Below are 18,818 nucleotides of genomic sequence, written 5' to 3'. Positions count from 1 at the left end.
TTATGGTCTGCATATTGAATCAGTTTTTGTCTTTTTTGTCTTTTCACTAACCTTTGGAAGAGAAGAGCCAACTTCTGCAATGGTTTATAGCCCCTGCAAAGTAATTAATTGCATTGGGATTGCGTAGGTTATAAATAAGGCTAAGATTTAGTCATGGGTATTTTTAATAAAAATCATGGACAGGTCATAGGCAATAAACAAAAATTCATGGCCTGTGACCCGTCCATGACTTTTACTATAAATAGGCCTGATGGCCAGCCCTTGCTCCAGCGGCGGAAGCTGACTGCCCCTCGGCCACCCACTGCTCCGAGGATCCCGGGGACCACTACTTTGGGTCCGCTCTGGGACTGCTGCTGCTCCGGGACCGCTGCTCCTGGGCCACCCTAGGACCGCTGCTGCTCCATGGCCCCTGGGGCCAGCCGGATTGGGCCACTTGAGCAGCAGCTGGTGCAGCTGGCCCCAGGACTGCCTGAGCAGCTGGCCTCAAGCCGCTCCAGCAGTGGCCGGTGTGGCTGACCCCAGGGCTGCTCCAACAGTGGTGGACCCAGAGCTGCCCCAACAGCGGTTGGTGCAGCTGGCCCTGGGGCCGTCTCAGTAGCTAGCTCCGGGGCCAGCTGCTGGGGTGACCCTGGGGTCAGCTGCACCGGCCGCTGCACCTGTGGAAGTCACAGAGATCCAGGAAATTCATGGCATCCGTGACCTCCGTGACAGACTCGCATCCTTAATTATAAATTAATGCAGAATTTGGCCACTGGTATCTCGGTTAATGTGTTTGTGTGCTAATCCTCATGTATCTCTCTTAATGTTTTCTTTGTGACTTTTAGCACTTTGTTTCCAGCCATTGTTCATGTGGGTAGCTTTCAAGGGGTTTGATGCACTTGCAGTTTTATGATCTGAGTATGTATTACTGGGTGCCCTGTTAGTGTTACTCCTTCTGTCTCCTTAGTTTGCTGTTACATGTTCTTAGGATCCCAAACTGGCTCTAGAATTCAAATTCAAGCAGTTGGGAGTCAATATGCAAATACTTACATGATGGTCTCTTTTTTTTTTTTAAGTACTTGTGTGGGGGTGCTTTTTGAAAAATCAGGACAGCTTAGTATCTGTGTTCTGCTGTGATTACTATATTCTGAACTGTTGTGTGAGACCCTGTTTGAGTCTTAGTCCCAGTTTCTCACTTCTTGGAAAGGCTGCTGAGTGTCTCAGGGAAAGGAGTTTATTATGCCACTTGACAGTGATCCCTCTGGTTGATCAAACTGTGTCAGCAGTCTCTGAACAGAATCCTCTCCCGGAAGGATGCGGGATGGCGGTGACACTAAGCCTTGAGGATGGGAGAGGTAAAGCAATGAAAAACTTGGGGCTCTTCGAGCCTCCGACAGTTTCTCCAAAATGATGCTCTTCAGAATCTGACCATTGGATGGGACGGAGCTAAAGTATAATCTAAGTATGGCCCAAAAATGAAATGAATACTTTGCCTCAGTTTTCAGGGAGGATGATAATATGGAACATGTGCGTGAAGGCAGTATGGCTGAGGGAAGTTAGTGTCTAGAAATGGAAATTTCAGGTGGAAGAAAATCTTAAAGAGCTTGATGTACTCCAGTCAGGGGGATTGGATAATTTCCATCCCAGAATACTGAAAGAACTAGCACATAAGATTGCTGGTCTTGTAGCAAGGATTTTTAATAAATCTATCTATTTAGGGGTAGAACCATATAGCTAACATCATACCTGTATTTAAGAAAGGGGAAAAAATGTGATCCAGGCAATTACAGACCTGTTAGTCTGACCTCAGTAGTATACAAATTGAGAAGTAAATGATAATTAAATTAATGGAAATAAATGGTAAAGGGAATGTTGAGACATTATTGACATGAACTGTGACCATATAGATCATTGTTGCAACCAAGGTCCTATAGTTGCACCAAATCTTGTATAAAGAAGGTCAAATAAGGTGTCTATGAAAAGGTTGTAATTTGCTGGTCATGATTATGCTGTCTGTATGTGTCTATTATTTTTGTATTTGAAGTTATGAATATTGGCTATGTACTTGTATCTCAATGTGTTCGATTCTAAGTAGCACTAGTGAAGCAGTTGGCCAGCTTATTGAGAAGGGACTCTTTAGATTAAGTGCCCAATCAAGAAACACTTAACTGACAATGGACCTTGGGAGACTCCAAACACTTAACTGAGAATGGACCTTGGGAGACTCCAATCCACATATGAGGAATCTTCCTGGGAACGTTCAAGGTAGCATGTGAGCAATGGTTGCTCTACCTGTAAAGAACTGAGTCATGCATGGACATGTGATTTGCCCATGTGACTCCAAACTCCATCTTGCTGCTGTGCTGTGGATGTACTCCAGAGACAGATTTGAGCCTGCAGTTTATTCCATCACTGCTACAAGCCTGAACCAAGAACTTTGCAATTGCTGTATGTAATTGATTACTTTGACCAATTTTAACTCTCATCTATATTTCTTTCTTTTTATGAATAAACCTTTAGATTTTAGATTCTAAAGGATTTGCAACAGCGTGATTTGTGGGTAAGATCTGACTGGTATATTGACCTGGGTCTGGGGCTTGGCCCTTTGGGATCGGGAAAACCTTTTTTCTTTTACTGGGGTATTGATTTTCATAACCATTCATCCCCATAAGGCGCGGTGCTAGTGGTGATATCGGGAAACTGGAGATGAGACTCGGAAGGGGAGGAGGGCATGGCTCTGAGTTGGCACCAATAATTCTTTCTCTCAGTTGCTTTGCTGGCTGGTTCTTGCTCATATACTTAGGGTCTAACTGCTTGCCATATGTTGGATCTGGACAGAATCTTCCCCCAGGTCAGATTGGCCATGATCTTGGGATTTTCTTCACCTTCCTCTGCAGTATGTAGGTGTGGGCTGGGTATATCTCACTTAATCATTTCCCTGCCATTGTGGAGGCCTTGATCACTGGTGCACATTGGTCCCTCATGTTCACTGCCTGTGGACATAATAGTGTAGTCTCCTATAGTCTATAATACTGTGGTCTAATTTTGGTTGTTGGGTTTAGTGGTGTTGTAGCCTTTGAGATACAGGAGGGCAGACTAGATGATCTGGTGGTCTCTTCTGGCCTTAAACTCTATGGCTCTATGACTCTATAACATTTGAACCTGGGTCTGCCATGTATATAACTGAGCAGCACTTTTAAGATTAAAATGTTTTAAACATCCCGCATAATGTGTGTTTTATTTTTCTTGCAGATTAAACCAGTAGTTCATAGTAAAATACGTGTGCCTTCCAGGTGGCAACTGATCTATAATAAGCCACGTAATATCAAGTAAGTATGTTGTGAATCAAAACTCTAGATTTGGTTTTAAATATTCTGCAAAACTCCAAATGTCTAGTTCAGTGGAAAGATTATGTTTATAATGAAGCCCAGGTACAACAAACGTAATTTGGAAGGGCCAAATTCAGTCTTGATTTACACACTGTTTAGCTCCTATTAATTTAAATGTAATTTGTATCGTGTGTGAGCCAGAGCAGAATTTGGCTCCCTCTATCATTGTGGAGGGATGGAGGGAGGGGCGAGAAAGAGGGCACCACATTCCTTATAATTATATTGATTTTTTTTTTTTTTTTGCAGCAAACTATTTTTTGGAAAAAAAATTACATATTCTAGGGAGTTATGTGATGTAGCTTTTTTGTGTCACAGATAATATTGTAAAAGGACACTTAGGATGAAAGTCATATTTAAAAAAATCTGTATTAGAATCACTAAAATAGATTTTTAAAACAGTGAAGTGCCATGAATGGAGGGATCAGAAATGAGCAGATTCTCATAGGGGTACAGAAGGAGGGAGTTCCAAAGGGATGGTCACACTTGATATTGATCTGTGGTGAAATATACTGCCCTCCATATGTTGTTAATAAGGAAGCGTGTTGTATGGCTGCACTACCTCCACTAAAAATGTGATGTTCTGCGGGCAGTGGAAGCAGTGCAGTTCTGTTGCACAAGAAGTGGGGAAGGAATAACTGGATGTGGAGGAGAAGAGCCAAAAATGCGTTGTGCCTTAACATATGATGCCACTTTAAGTTCCATTTGAGAGAACTACAGTGGTAATACTCATAGGTTACTTAAAGCGATGAGCATTCCAAGAAGAGCCCTTTTAAAAGTTTATGTATTTTATTTACGTATTTTTTCAACTTTTAAAATGCCCATTGTTCCCACTGGATGCATGTACAAATATTTAAATTACAAGAAGTGACAGAATCCAAAAGACAATAATAAGATTATCTGAATCCCACCAATTAATCATTAAGCCTCTATCATCACCCTCTGCCAAGAATTTATCTTTCCTAGTTGAAGCTTGGGAAAAATAAATGAGGTTGCACTAGGACCTAAAGTTAACAGATTTGGGCTCTGGCAAATGTAGAATTCATTTTACACCTCCATTTGAGGATCCTACTCTAAGAATGCCCTGCCTTCCATACTCCATGCAATTAAATAAAGAGATTTTTAGCCCAGGAGTTTTGTATAATCTCATCTGTTATGGTATCATGTGGGGAAAGAGGTGGTTTCAGATGTAATCATGATCCAATCCATTCAAGGCTTTTGAGGTCAAAACCAATAACTTTTAAATTGCACCCAGAAGTAAATAGGAAGCCAGTGCAGTTTTCAGAATCCAGAGGTATTGTGCTTCTGGTGATAAATACAACTAACAAGCTAGTGCTGAAATATTTAATCTTCCATAGCCTTAAAGCAGTTCAAACTAATTTCAGCATCAAACCCAAAAAGAGTTGAGATTAAAAAATGTAGACTAAAGAGTATTTATGATATCACGTATGATTTGAATTGCTACTTCAAAGAAAGGAAGAGGGTGTTTATTTATATACATAACTCTCAAACATTGGATGTTTTCCATGAGTACATTAATATAACTGAACTTAGAGATAAAAAAGACCCATTAGGTCATCTAGTTCATTCCCATGACAGTCATGGCTTGCTCCCTACTATATGTTTTCTAGTGCTTTGTCTAATCTAGTTTTAAATTATTAAATTAAATTTAAATTGGACCCTCCAAATCATCGTTCGGGATTATTCTATGGTTTTATATTTCTCACCAACAGGCACTTTTCCCCTTGTGTGGGCTATTTTGTTCTTAATTTTATTTTGTAAAAATTATATCCATTAACATAGTTCAGAAAATAATGGTATTTAAAATGTACCATAGCAACACTTTTTTGGTAAATCTAATTCACTGTTTTAATGCATGATCTCTGTGTTTTATATTAATTTACTGAAAATTCCACTAGATGGCCCCAAATATCTTCCAAACCCAGCCTTTCTCATTTTAAAATATTGTTTTAAAGTGGCATCCGGACACACATATCTGCTCTTGACTGCAATTTGACATACTGTATTATTCATCCCAGGAATTATGATTATTATTTTTTATACTTTTTAAGAGTAGAGTTCATGAGAAGCATTGGCCATACAACAATATTAACCTATATAGGGAGTTGTATTAACCTATATAGGGAGTTGTACTATGGCACAATGTGTAACTTCAATGTGTATTTACAAAATATAGTGCACAGATGCTCTTGGAGAAAAAGGCATAATGAGGAAAATTAAAAGTCAAAGGGATGGGTGGAAGCCCCAGTGCATAGGGTATTTAAAGCTGAACTGAATAAAACACTTATACATTCATAATAGGCAATTAATTAATTATTACAGTGTTCAAACATATGCTAGGTGCCCTGAATTACACGTAACTAGTACCTGGTCCCTGTTTCAAGTGACCTATAATCTAAGTTCCCATGTGATGTAATAAAACAGTGTTGGGATGGAGAAGGAGAAACATGAAGGTAGAGTCTCACGGGTATTGCAGCAGCTTTTCAGCACTTGGGCATCATAAAGTGGTTGAACTCCCGCTATAGCTGGCCAGTGGAGAATTCTTCTTGCGTAGCAAAATTCTCTGGCATAAAGCTAGCAGAGCTGGCTCCTTTTCCAGCCCTCCCCTCTTGCCCCAATGTAGCATTCTCCAAAATGCTACATTCATTCTGCACAGATGCAAGGTCAATTATGGAACTTACAGCAAAGGTGGGAGTTAGAACAGGCTCTCAACTACTATATACTGGTGTAGGATCTGGAAGCTGTAACTAGTGGAGACTCTCTAAGCTGATGGGAGAGAGCTCTCCCATTGACTTAATTACGCTACCTCTGCAAGAGGTGATAGCTATGTTCTCCCACTGACCTAGCGCTATCTACACCGGCACTAACTTTGGTGTAATTTACGTCGCTCACGGGTGTGGATTATTCACACTCCTGAGTGACGTAAATTATACTGAAGTAAGTGGTAGTGTAGACAAGAGTTGAAAGGGAACAAAATAAGGGAAGAGAAAAAGGGGAAGGGAAACATGGTTTTAATAGGACTAACATTTATGGAGTCGGTATTACTCACTGTGAGTGAGAGTCGCAGCATATGACCCTGAACATTCAGTTGCTACATACAGGCCATATACTATCTGTGATCTCTGTGCAAACCTCCCACTTACAATGTGGGAGATCTGCTCTTGCGTAAATCTGTTTTTACATAGTAAACAGCCGAAGTGTATATTCCAGTCCACCAACTATACCTACGAATGTAACTCAGCCCTCCACACAGGAGGAGTTTGACAGTCCTGCTTTAGGGCTTTTGTGTAGGCTGCAGTCACCTGATGCCAATTCTTGTGTACACCACATGGTTGTAAAGCATGGTTCAGCCTCATGCAGTTTTGGCATTTTGGATGTGCCATACTATGCTAAGCAGAACCAGATACGTAGCACGGTTTGGTGCTTCAATGTAGGCAGGTCCACAAAAAATGTAGTCAGTTTTGGATTGTTGCACTAATAATTTTTGTTAATGGGATAAAATCTCATTAGAATGTTAGTGGCATCATGAGGAGTAATAAGGAAATAAAACATATTCAAACGTTGTTCAAATCACCATCTGTGCTTTATAGAGACAAGACGGTCGGGTTGAACTAATAGACTAGTTTTAGTCTTTTTAATTTAGCTGGTTTGAAGAAGAGAGGTGCTTTCTCTCCACTCCCTGGGTTAGCCAAGCTGCGCTCCCCCATAGCTGGTCCTCTTCCTTGGTGAGAAGGTCAAAGCTTCTCCTGTTTCAATCTACTTTGGCCTGCAAGATCCCTCACCCTTTCTAGGGAGAGAAACCCTATTATCTCCTTGAAATTGCTCCCTATGTAATCAGCACAAGTGTGTGGGGGTGGGATAGCAGAAGCTGCTTGTTCTTCTGAGAGAAAAGAACACCTATGCCTCAAAAAAGTCTGGGTGGAGTGTGTGGCGGTAAGGAGAAATATCAATGTACAACTATGTGGCTATGCAGGGGGAGAGCTCATTTCACACTGTATATGGGTTACCTTGACTGCCCCCTCCTCCTCCATCAAAGGAGCACATCCTCTGTCATTCCTCAGAGTTTCTGTCCATTTTGTGGGCTAGGGATGCTGCTTTTCTGCATGTGAAGAAGCACAAGTGCTCCTTCCCCTCTACAGCAAAATGTTCTAGGGCCACTGGAGTTACTGGAAGCCGCACCAAGAACCTGAACATTCTCTGCAGTCAGCCAGTGCTTACTCTTGGCCCTGCCCCCTGCTGCTGATATAAAATGCCACCTTCCCAGCAGAGAGTGAGGCTGCTTTTGTGGAGGGGGCCTATAAGGCTGATGGCCCAAATAGCAACATTATTTTTAAAGAGACCAACACTGCTCTATTCTTTACTGTGACTCCTTCTAAGAAGTGAGGGGTCAGCCAAAAAGTGATTCCAGCCACTCTTAAAGGTTGAGTAGGAACAGCTTTCTAATATGGGCACCAGTGAAGAAATCAATTGATTCTATTATCTCTTTTAAAGGATTGTACATTATTTCCTCTGGGAATTGTGAGGACATCTTTGGACAATATGGAGAGAAAGTAATTGAATTTTCAAGGGCTATATTCTTCTTGGCTTCTCCAAGTGGACATATTTCACTGACTCTCCCATCATGTCAGACAGAAACATATTAAAGGATACAATTCTTTCTTTTTATGGATGAGTTTTATGAAATGGACTAAGATTTAAAATGTATTGTTGAAATCTTCATGGCTACACTACTAACGATCCAGATTACATAAGGTTGTCAACTGATATTTTTAGTTTTTCTTTTGTTTATGTCTTTCACTACTGAAGAAATATGGCTTTTTTTTGTCTTTTGGCAGTGTTTTCACAAATGGAGATATGCTTAAACCACCTGTAAAATTTATCATACCCAGGTTTACTTTGAAAAGCTGGAATTGCGTCCTTGCACTAATAAATGAAAAAATCTTTCTTCGCTGCGGTGGTGTTCATAGGTAAGATTACAACTGGTAATTTAATACAAAAGTCCTGAGTCTTGCAATTTAGGGTTCTTTTTGTATTCATATGCTACACCAGTTATTAATGACAATCTAATATTTTGATTGGTTGTGTATGAAAGAAAACGGAATATCAAGGGCAGGACTTTTCCAGGTTTCTGAGAATTTGTGTTTCCTGTTGCATTTAGTTTAGTACCTTTTTATATATCTTCATTTAATAAATGTTCATAGCAGTTGTTTTGGTTCATCAGGACACCATTGTATGTATCTTTGCTTTAAAACCTGGTGTTTTGTATTTAGTACAGACATTAATGGAGAAGATCACAAGAGTAACATAAAAGACACCTTTTCTACCTTTGAAAAAGAACAATCTTTATGGAAGGGCTGGGGTCAGGAAGATAAAATGGACTAGTGTTAACATAATGGTGAAGATAAGATTAACCAATGCTTTAATTGTGAAATAGTGCGTCAAATTTATAACTGGTTTCAGAGTAACAGCCGTGTTAGTCTGTATTCGCAAAAAGAAAAGGAGTACTTGTGGCACCTTAGAGACTAACCAATTTATTTGAGCATAAGCTTTCGTGAGCTACAGCTCACTTCATCGGATGCATACCGTGGAAACTGCAGCAGACTTTATATATACACAGAGAATATGAAACAATACCTCCTCCCACCCCACTGTCCTGCTGGTAATAGCTTATCTAAAGTGATCATCAGGTGGGCCATTTCCAGCACAAATCCAGGTTTTCTCACCCTCCACCCCCCCACACAAAGTTGGACTTTGTGAACTTTGTGTGGGGGGGTGGAGGGTGAGAAAACCTGGATTTGTGCTGGAAATGGCCCACCTGATGATCACTTTAGATAAGCTATTACCAGCAGGACAGTGGGGTGGGAGGAGGTATTGTTTCATATTCTCTGTGTATATATAAAGTCTGCTGCAGTTTCCACGGTATGCATCCGATGAAGTGAGCTGTAGCTCACGAAAGCTTATGCTCAAATAAATTGGTTAGTCTCTAAGGTGCCACAAGTACTCCTTTTCTTTTTGCGAAATTTATAACTGGCGTAACTTCAGCTGACTTCCTGTTTGACTAAGGTTGTTGTTTTATTAGTGACTATTTTTTTTTCGTAGTGATCAGAGTGTGCTATGTGGTTTCAAAACAGAAAAGAAGGCATGAAAGGAGGCAGAAAAGAAGACAAATCATGCCCTGAGGAGCTTGCAGTATATAGACAGACAAATGAATGAGGGCAAAAGGAAGGGGTTCAACATATATGCCCAATTTAGATTTTTTTGGGTTCAAAGCTCTTGGATGCCTTTCAAATTAATGGGAAGTTTATTTTCTTTTCTGCTCACAGATCCTCTCCTTAGAATTTAAATAAAATGCGCACACCCTGGGCAGACTTCTGTCCCTTCCTCAACTTAGTAGTTTAGAGACAATCCATACTGTTCAAAGCACCCACTTAGGAAACAGCTTTAAACTGTGAAACCATTTTTGTGATTACACCAGAAAGTATATTATATCCTCCTCACATATGGTAATTAAAAAATGGCTCAACCATTCTTTCTCAGATTTTCCAGGAAAATGTCCCATTAGGTTAAGCGTGTAAAGTTTTGGCACTGTAAGCAGTTTCATTCAGTGCCTCCTGGTGTCAAGCATGGTATTGCAGAGTCTTTGCCCCTAGCGCCCTCTGTTGATCTTTTGGTTCTGCAGCAGCCTGTTTCTGTTCACACCTACCTCTCTGGCTAGGTCATGTCTAGTCCGGACCCCCTTCAGGGGTAACAAAAATCAAAAAAAAAGTTTACATAAACAAAAGGTTAGACTCACAGACTTTAAGGCCAGAAGGGACCATCATAATCATAGTCATTGCAGGCCACGGCATCTTACCCACACTCTTCTGTAATAGGCTCGTAACTTCTGGTTGAGTTACTGAAGTCCTCAAATCTTAGTTTAAAGACTTCAAGCTACAGATAATCCATCATTCACTCTGGTTCAAACCAGCAAGTGACCCCATGCTCCATGCTGCAGAGGATGAGGAAACCCCCCAAGGATCTCTGCAAATCTGACCTGGGGGAAAACTCCTTCCCTGTCCCAAATACGGTGATTAGCTAGACTCTGAGCATGTGGGTGAGAACCATTAGCCAGACACCTGGAAAATAATTCTCTTGGTAAGTATCCATCTCATTTCTTATCTCTGACTGCTGGAGATATTTGCTAATAGAAGTTGCATATGCCATTATAGGCAGTCTCATCATACCATCCCCTCATAAACCTATCAAGCTCAGTCTTAAAACAAGTGAGGCTTTTTGTCCCCATTACTCCCCTTAGGGGGCTGTTCCAGAACTTCATTTCTCTGATGGTTAGAAACGTTTGTCTAATTTCAAGGCTAAACGTATTGATGGCCAGTTTATCTCCATTTGTTCTTGTGCCAACATTGCCCCTTAACTTAAAAACTCCTCTCCCTCACTGGTGTTTGTCCCTCTGATGTATTTATAGAAAGCAATCATATTTCCCCTCATCTTTCATTTTGATTAGGCCAAACAAGCCAACCTCCATGAGTCTCTTCTTGTAAGGTAGGTTCTCCATTTCTCTGATAATCGTAGTAGCCCTTCTCTGCACTGGTTCCAGTTTGAATTAATCTTTCTTAAACATGGGATTCCAGAACTGCACACACTTTTCCAGATGAGGACTCGCCAGTGCTTTGTATAGTGGTAATAACACTTCCCTATCTCTATTGGAAATACCTTGTCTGATGCATCCTAGGATTGCATTAGCCTTTTTTTCACAGCCACATCACACTGATGGCTCACAATCATACTGTGATCAACCAGTAGACCCAAGTCTTTTCCCTACTCTGTTGCTTCTAGATGATATGTCCTCAGCTTTTAGCAAGAATTCTTGTTGTTAGGTTCTTAAACCTTCCTTGGGCTCCTCTTCAGCCTGCTGTCTGGACTCTCTTCGCATCCCTTCTTCCAGACACTGCTTCAGGGCCTTCCACAGAAGCCCCGGTGTGATTCCTTCTGCAAATAGTCTTGTCAGCCCTTTCATGAGGCCTAGATGTTTCAGGCTGTCACCTGACCCCAATTAGTTCTGCCCCTTCTGACTAAGATGCTGTTGACTATTGCTGAGGTGGGCTGATGGAACAGGCCTAGTTAGCTCCATGCTTCTTGACCCATAAAAGAGCAGGACAACCTACTCCAAGCTTAAAAGGGAAATTTTGGGAAAGATATAAACAGCTGAAAATCTATATCTGTTCTGTTTTCTCCACTACCTTATTTACACTTCTGTTCATATGTCAGGAAGCGTGCATATTCAGATTTGATTAAATTGCCTGCTATCCATACTCACTACAGTATTTCAAATATCCATAACCACAAATTAAAAACATTTTTTCTGTTAGCAAATGCACTATGCACAGAGGACTAATTCGATGCTAAGTTTGAGTTTTCTCCACCAGAATTTTGAAGTCTGAGGTCCATGCACAAAAAACATGTGCAGGTTTGTGGCACTTAGATTTTGGCATCTACCTATCTGTGTTTGGAAATCCTGATTTGCACGTTACAGTAATTGTATGCAAAAATGTAGGTGAACAAATTTATGCACTTTTTTTGCAATGGAACGTGGGCCTCTCCCTTTAAAACTAGAGTGCCAGATCTTCAATAATTTCCAGTCCCTCAACTTCCATTGGCTCAGTTCCTTGCAAGAGGTGTGCAGCACCTTTGGGGAAGTAACTCGTGGCCCTTAAGGTTCAGCAGTTTTTGTGTTACCGTATGTGCATAAAAAAAATCTTGGTAAGAATGAGAGTAATTTTCCCTATCTTATTATAACTCCAAACTGACTAAATGGATTTTCCTCGGTTTTTATAGGAAAACCCATCATTCGGAGACAAAGCATGGATATGTTCAGCCAAAACATGAAATTTTTAGAAAATTTTACCAGCTTCTCAGCTAGTGAAATTGGGCATAGCTTCACTTAGCTACACCCATTTACACCAGCCGAGTATCTTCGCCATTGTGTCTGCATTTAATAGAAAGCAATTGTAACCTTAACTATAGCTTTTGCTCTATAATTGTAGCTGTTTCCTTTTCTATTGCATCATCATCATCAGGGCAAAGCCCGAAAGGACATGGCCTTCTTGCATATCAAGTGCCACTTGGATTGATCTCTGGCTGCATCCCTAACCTGAATTGACTGAATTGACAAATATTCAGATTATGTCCATTACTGGCAGTCGTGTCATTCCATAGAAACTTCTGGTGCACAGGTGATCGCCAGCAGTGTAGCAGCATTCCTTGGTATATACACTTCGGAATTCAGTGGTCTTCCATTCTAATGATATGTTCATACCAAGAAAACTGCTGAAACTGAACCAGCGCTGATGGAGGTGGTTGCTGGGTTTGGCTTCAAATATCCTAAATTTCTGATCTTGTTCTGCCACTTGATGTGAAGCAGCTGACAAGAACTGAAAATGTCAATCCAGTGTTCTTCAGCCTTCCTCAGTTCCCATGTTTCACTGCAATGCTGATTTGCAACTTCATAGGAAGCTTAATGTCACAACGATCCCACGAGGTTGCTGAAGGTCCAAAACATGTCACCAGCTGTTTCTACTATAAGTGTCTATATCTTTTGAACATCCTCCAGCACTATCTATGGTGCTTGCAAATATATAAAATATGTCATTATTATTTAATAAATATTTAATTTGCTTTCTAAGGCTTTGCAATAAAATGTTAAATTGTCCTCCCGTATTAAAATAGTAACTTAATTTATGTGTATTGTTAGGATATAGCTATTCAGGCCTGTCTGTAAAGGCCTATACTCTAAGAATTTAGGTGTATTCTTATCACTTGGCTAGTTATAGAGGTATAAAAGGAAGAATCAAAATCACTGTCTGCCGGTGTAAGGTCAGGCTAAGGCCTTTGGCTAAGCAACAGAGGCAGCCATAAGCTGGGAAGCGACCGGTCACATCCTCACATTCCAAACTAGTCACATTGAAAGAAGGTGCTATTGGGCTGTTAGGAATACAATCCTGTCCTGATAATGCCTATCGCCTCCAGAGAAAGGGAAGTGCCTAGAAGATGTAAAAGGAAATTTAGTTTGATAGCATCCTGTCTGGCAAGAACTCACTTATCAATAGCTGGGGTGTGAAATCCTCACTTCTGTATTGTTTTGTCATTATAGTTCCCACTTTGCTATTGTTTGTCTGTATAATCTCTGTCTGGTTCTGTGATTGTTTCTGTCTGCTGTATAATTAATTTTGCTGGGTGTAAACTAATTAAGGTGGTGGGATATAATTGGTTACATAATCATGTTACAATATGTTAGGATTGGTTAGTTAAATTTCAGGAAAATGATTGGTTAAGGTATAGCTAAGCAGAACTCAAGTTTTACTATATAGTCTGCAGTCAATCAGGAAGTGAGTGTGTGTGTGGTGGGGGAAATGGGAACAGGGAATGGGGGTGGGGAAATTGGAATCATTTTTAGCTAAAGGGGGAAATGGGAACAGGGACACAGGTAAGGCTCTGTGGTGTCAGAGCTGGGAAGGGGAACACTAAGGAAGGAAACTGGAATCATGCTTGCTGAAAGTTCACGCCAGTAAACATGGAATTGTTTGTGCCTTTGGACTTTGGGTATTGTTGCTCTCTGTTCATGCGAGAAGGACCAGGGAAGTAAGTGGGTGAAGGAATAAGCCCCCTAACATGTATAATTCCTCTGTTCTCCTGAATCACAGCTGGGTGGAGCATTGAAAAAACCCTGAAACTTGCACTGCAAGTCTGAGTATTGCATTATACTCTATTCATTGTTACTTCCTAATCTTTATTTCTATTTCTTTTGCTTAAAGCCTCTACACATTGGATGGTCATGCTGTACATGACTCAGATGGCTTAGAAGATGATCATTATTATGTTGCAGTGGGCAAAGAAAAGTTTAAATCTTTGCCATACTGGCGTTCTTCCAGAGTTTCACCAGAAGTTCAGCGGTAAGCTCTTTCTTTCAACATCCATTTTTTCATGTTCTACATATCTTCCTACCGTATTTTCCACTGCATGCATCCAATGAAGTGGATTTTAGCTCACGAAAGCGTATGCCCAAATACATGTTAGTCTCTAAGGTGCCACAAGTACTCCTTGTTCTTTTTGCTGATACAGACTAACACAGCTACCACTCTGAAACCTCTTTTGTAATGTAATCTTAATTTGGAGGGCTTGATCATGCAAGATGCTGAGGACTCTGACAGTGAACCAGCAAAGAACTTAAGCATGCGCTTAATTTTAAGCACACAAGTTGTCCCATAGGATTTCAGAGTTTGACTAGTTCAGAGTCAGAGTGCTCAGTGGGATTAAAGTCCATAGTTAAAGTTTCTGACAGATAGATTTTGGATTTTCTGGATTCAATGCATTGTCTCATATTTCTTAGTTTGACTGTATCAATACATTCATTTAACTGAAACAACGAGGCGTCCGGTGGCACCTTAAAGACTAACAGATTTATTTGGGCATAAGCTTTCGTGAGTAAAAAACCCACTTCTTCCATGCATCTGAAGAAGTGGGGTTTTTTACTCACGAAAGCTTATGCCCAAATAAATCTGTTAGTCTTTAAGGTGCCACCAGACGCCTCATTGTTTTTTTGGATACAGACTAACACGGCTACCCCTCTGATACTTGGATTCATTTCACTGAAGTGTTTCAGTCTTTGTTTTTTTTTTTTTAAATATTGAAGGCAAATGGTGACCTAACCTTGCTAATGTTCTTAGTGACTGCTGTCATTGCTAGTTTGTAGATTATCTAACGTATAATAGTAAAGGCAGGGCAAGTGCCGTCTTTGGGAAACTGAGACGTGTTTCTGCATAACCAGCCTTATACAGCTTCACCATTAAAATATCTGCCATTTCTATACTGGCATATATTGGCATTCATTTCTGCAACAAATGTTTGCCAAAGAGTTATAGTATGTGATGCTTTTAAAACACCCTTTCATAGTGCACATTGTTGTTGTGAAGTTTTCTCTGAATTTCTTAATTCTGTGTATTTTAAATCACAGCCTTACCACTGCATTTTCTCTCTCTCTCTCACTCTGTCACACACACACACATTCATTGCATTTTCTTATTATTTAAACATAATTATCATTCATATCTAAAATGTATTTTCAATTACTTTTACAGGGTTATATTGCTGGAGCTTTTACTTTTTTTAAAATAAAAGCTAAAAGTGTAATTTTATTGAATTCAATTATTAAATTGGTTTCTTTCTTGGAATGTCTGTGAACTGCTTTCTAGACTGTAGAAAATGTCAGTTAAAGGGCACCGACAAAGGTATTGCTGAACAGTGACTAGTTTTCATGCCTATCAGGAATTGCTGAGTTAAGCAGTTTTTGTAAAGTGTCTCTATGGGATGTGTGTTGACTGCTCTGAACTGATTGCTGTACTGAAAATACGGTTGAAGTATCAGGCAATATTTGTGGGTTTTCTAGTAATCTTTGCTAAAGCTATTTTTCTGTCAAGTTTTTTAATGGTCATTATTATCAAGAGAAGAAAAATATCCATCATTTTCTCTCGTATAGTGGAACTGGATGGATGGTTCAGACTGTTCAGCTTATTCATATGGCTTCTGCTTTTTTGTTTTTGTTGTCCTTCCAACTTCATTTTTATTTTTATATTTCACAAAAATACTACAAGCATTAATTTGCAATGACCAATCAGCCGAATGCATGGAATCTCACTTTTTTCCATAAATTGCCTGTTGTATATAAAGTGCTTCATATCAGTTTGATATTAGAAAATTCATATTTTTAGTGGGTTTGTTCTTATCAAGCTTTCTTTTATTAGTTTTTGAACTAATGTCATGAATGGTAGAACCTAGACCCAGTAGGATCAGAGTTGATGTTGATCTACACATATCTTTTGGCAGTTTTATCATTTGGAAATATACAAGGGCCTAATAAATTTTATACAGTATAATGCAAAATTACAGGTCTAAACACTAGCTTCCCCAAAAACCCTAATGGTGAAATTCAGCCCTGGTGGAGATAGACAGCTCAAGGTTCTCCACACTGCAGAATTCATCTTGGGGAGCACTCGCCCAGAACGGTCTCCATGCTGGTCAGATGTGGTAGATTCTCTTTGTAGCGATGGTCACAGTCTATAAAAGTGTATTTGGTTGATTGGTCACTGAAATATAAATTATGTGGTGGATTTCTGCATTTTGAGTCGGTCAACTTATATCTTTCAGACCTTAAATTGGATATACAAGAGAAATTTCAGCTTCCATTTCAGTCTATTGCTTTTGCTTTTTTGGGAATTGTTGGAGACTCCATTAAGTCAGCAGCCTTCCTCCTGTTTCTGGGAAGTTGCTTATCCAGCATTCAGATTTCTTTCAAATGACTGTGTTGTATTAGAATGTTAGAGCTCATAACAGCATTAATCCTAATAGATTTGGCCTGTATACAGTATGCGCACACTTCCTTAGTTTATGCCCACATAGTTTTTCTTCTTCCAGGAGAAATTGCTTGATCAAGACTATTCATCTTTTTCCAACTGTAGTGAAATTAGTTAAGTGGTGGGTTCAGCTAATTAAAGACATGGTAGGATTCCACTATATCAACATTTCTCTATGGTGATTGGCAGTTCCAATACTACTAATCATTTGCTTGGTAACTTAGAAGGCCCAATTTACTTTTTATCTAACTTTATTGCCAGTGCTCTGATACGGGGTGATAAACACAGTAAAAAAACTTTGATCATCTCATCATTCATAAACGGTTATAGATGAAATGTAAATGATAGGTGATCTGGCATCTGCTGTTCTGGAAATTCTGGTGGCAATCTCTGAATCCTTCCACCTGTTTATATAAATATTGTATTTGAGTTATCATCGTCTCAATCTGTGAATCCAGCTCATCTTTAATTGAACTGTAAGAAGTCTTTATAGAAAGTGATCAGTGTTTTGGATTTCACCTGAAACTGAATTGGCAAACAGCACAGAATATGGAGCACAGAGAACCATGGCTATCAGAACGGGGGCCGGAATATACTCCTCTAGCTAAGGCTGCTGGGTGATTTTGAAGAGTAGTAAATAGGAGGTTAGCATAGAGATCATAGATAATTGTAGCAAGGATTGCATCTGTGATGAAAGGATGCAATCCTTTGTCCAGTTGAAGAAGAAATAACCAGTTTCTAGTCACCCACTGTTATCAGGAGCAGAAATTACACCACTAAAATCCTGAGATTGCAAATCACTTCGAAAATTTGTAGGCAGAGGCCCTCATTTGCAGGTATTGCAGTAACCTCTGCCAACTCTACTTCTCTCTGCCAAAAAACCCCTTATCCTATCTGAACTGACTCTAGTTTCACCAAGGTTCTTATCTCAGCCAGATACTGAGAACACAGGGAAACAGTTATGTTCAGGGCTGATATAACTCAGCTGTAAGTATCCTTTACATCAGCATATCTGTAACACTGTAAACCATAATGCCTTGCAGTCTTCCCCAGTTTCTTTAAATATACATTGAGTAAAAGGGGTCACAACAAGATTTTCAAACTGTGTGAGACTTCACAAGTGATAACACTCAGGGAAGACCTGCCCAACACAGACCTCTGGGCTTTTCCAAAAGGAATGTGTAATCACTTTAATAGCTCTGTCCACTCATTCCCAAATGTGAGTTCTCTTGAAGCTAAGAAATTCCTTATCCATAAAACCTCTTCTCTTAAGCATATACTTGCTTAGATGGGTGGTATCTGGTAGATTGCTTCTTGTTTCTTTATGTGTATTGGATTTCATTGACATGTCTGGGTTGAAGACTAATCCATCAAAACTCACCTAGGATTGCTTGTAATTGATCTTGTAACGATTGAAGTTCTCCCTGTGAATCATAGGTCAGGCACTTTCTAAAAGGCCTTACATATTTATGTACCAGTTTGGCTTCTGTGCATGATTTGAATCTAATTTAGACTTGAACAAGTGAGAAGATCCTCCCTCTGAGCCTATTAATGATTGTCACTTGCGTTTCATATTCTTTATTTGGGGCAATTACATTAGATAGATGGGGAAGCGAGCTTCAAGCCCTTATAGGCCTTTTTGTTTTTTTCTGAAGGACAAAGTAGGTAGTAAAAGCCCATACAAAGACTGTTAAAGTCAATGGGAGTCTTTTTTTTTATATGAACCAATTTTTCCCTCTTCTAGTGTTCGTTCCCCAAGCTAAGCTGTTTATCATAAGATTGGTGTCAAATGAGCTCTTTGTTGCTACACTTATGATTTGAGGGACTTTTACAAATCCCCTCATCTCCTTTTGACTTATATTGGGTTAAAGCTGAGGGAAACTCATTTTCAAGCTACACTTGTCAGAGTGGCTAGTTGAATGTACTTCCATTTGCCTTGATTTAGCTCAGGTGCCCATTCTTAAAGGTCAGTGAACTTATTTTACTGGAATGCCTCTTGTGCAGTCTGTATTGTCAGGTACCTATAGCT

General features: G+C 39.8%; 1 protein-coding gene across 1 annotated transcript in view; it reads left to right on the top strand.

Moving 5' to 3' along the window:
- DCDC2C (doublecortin domain containing 2C) overlaps positions 1 to 18,818 on the top strand; it is a 115,250-nt gene that overhangs the window by 15,948 nt on the left and 80,484 nt on the right. The window contains exons 3-5 of the mRNA XM_073336085.1: positions 3,232 to 3,308; positions 8,222 to 8,353; positions 14,195 to 14,332. Coding sequence (XP_073192186.1) covers positions 3,232 to 3,308; positions 8,222 to 8,353; positions 14,195 to 14,332 — 347 coding nt within the window. The remainder of the gene's footprint in view (positions 1 to 3,231; positions 3,309 to 8,221; positions 8,354 to 14,194; positions 14,333 to 18,818) is intronic.

The sequence above is a fragment of the Lepidochelys kempii genome, chromosome 3 (genome assembly GCF_965140265.1).
Source record: "Lepidochelys kempii isolate rLepKem1 chromosome 3, rLepKem1.hap2, whole genome shotgun sequence".
NCBI lineage: Eukaryota > Metazoa > Chordata > Testudines > Cheloniidae > Lepidochelys > Lepidochelys kempii.
Note: the sequence above shows the minus strand (reverse complement) of the source record. Positions and strands in the feature narration are given on the sequence as shown.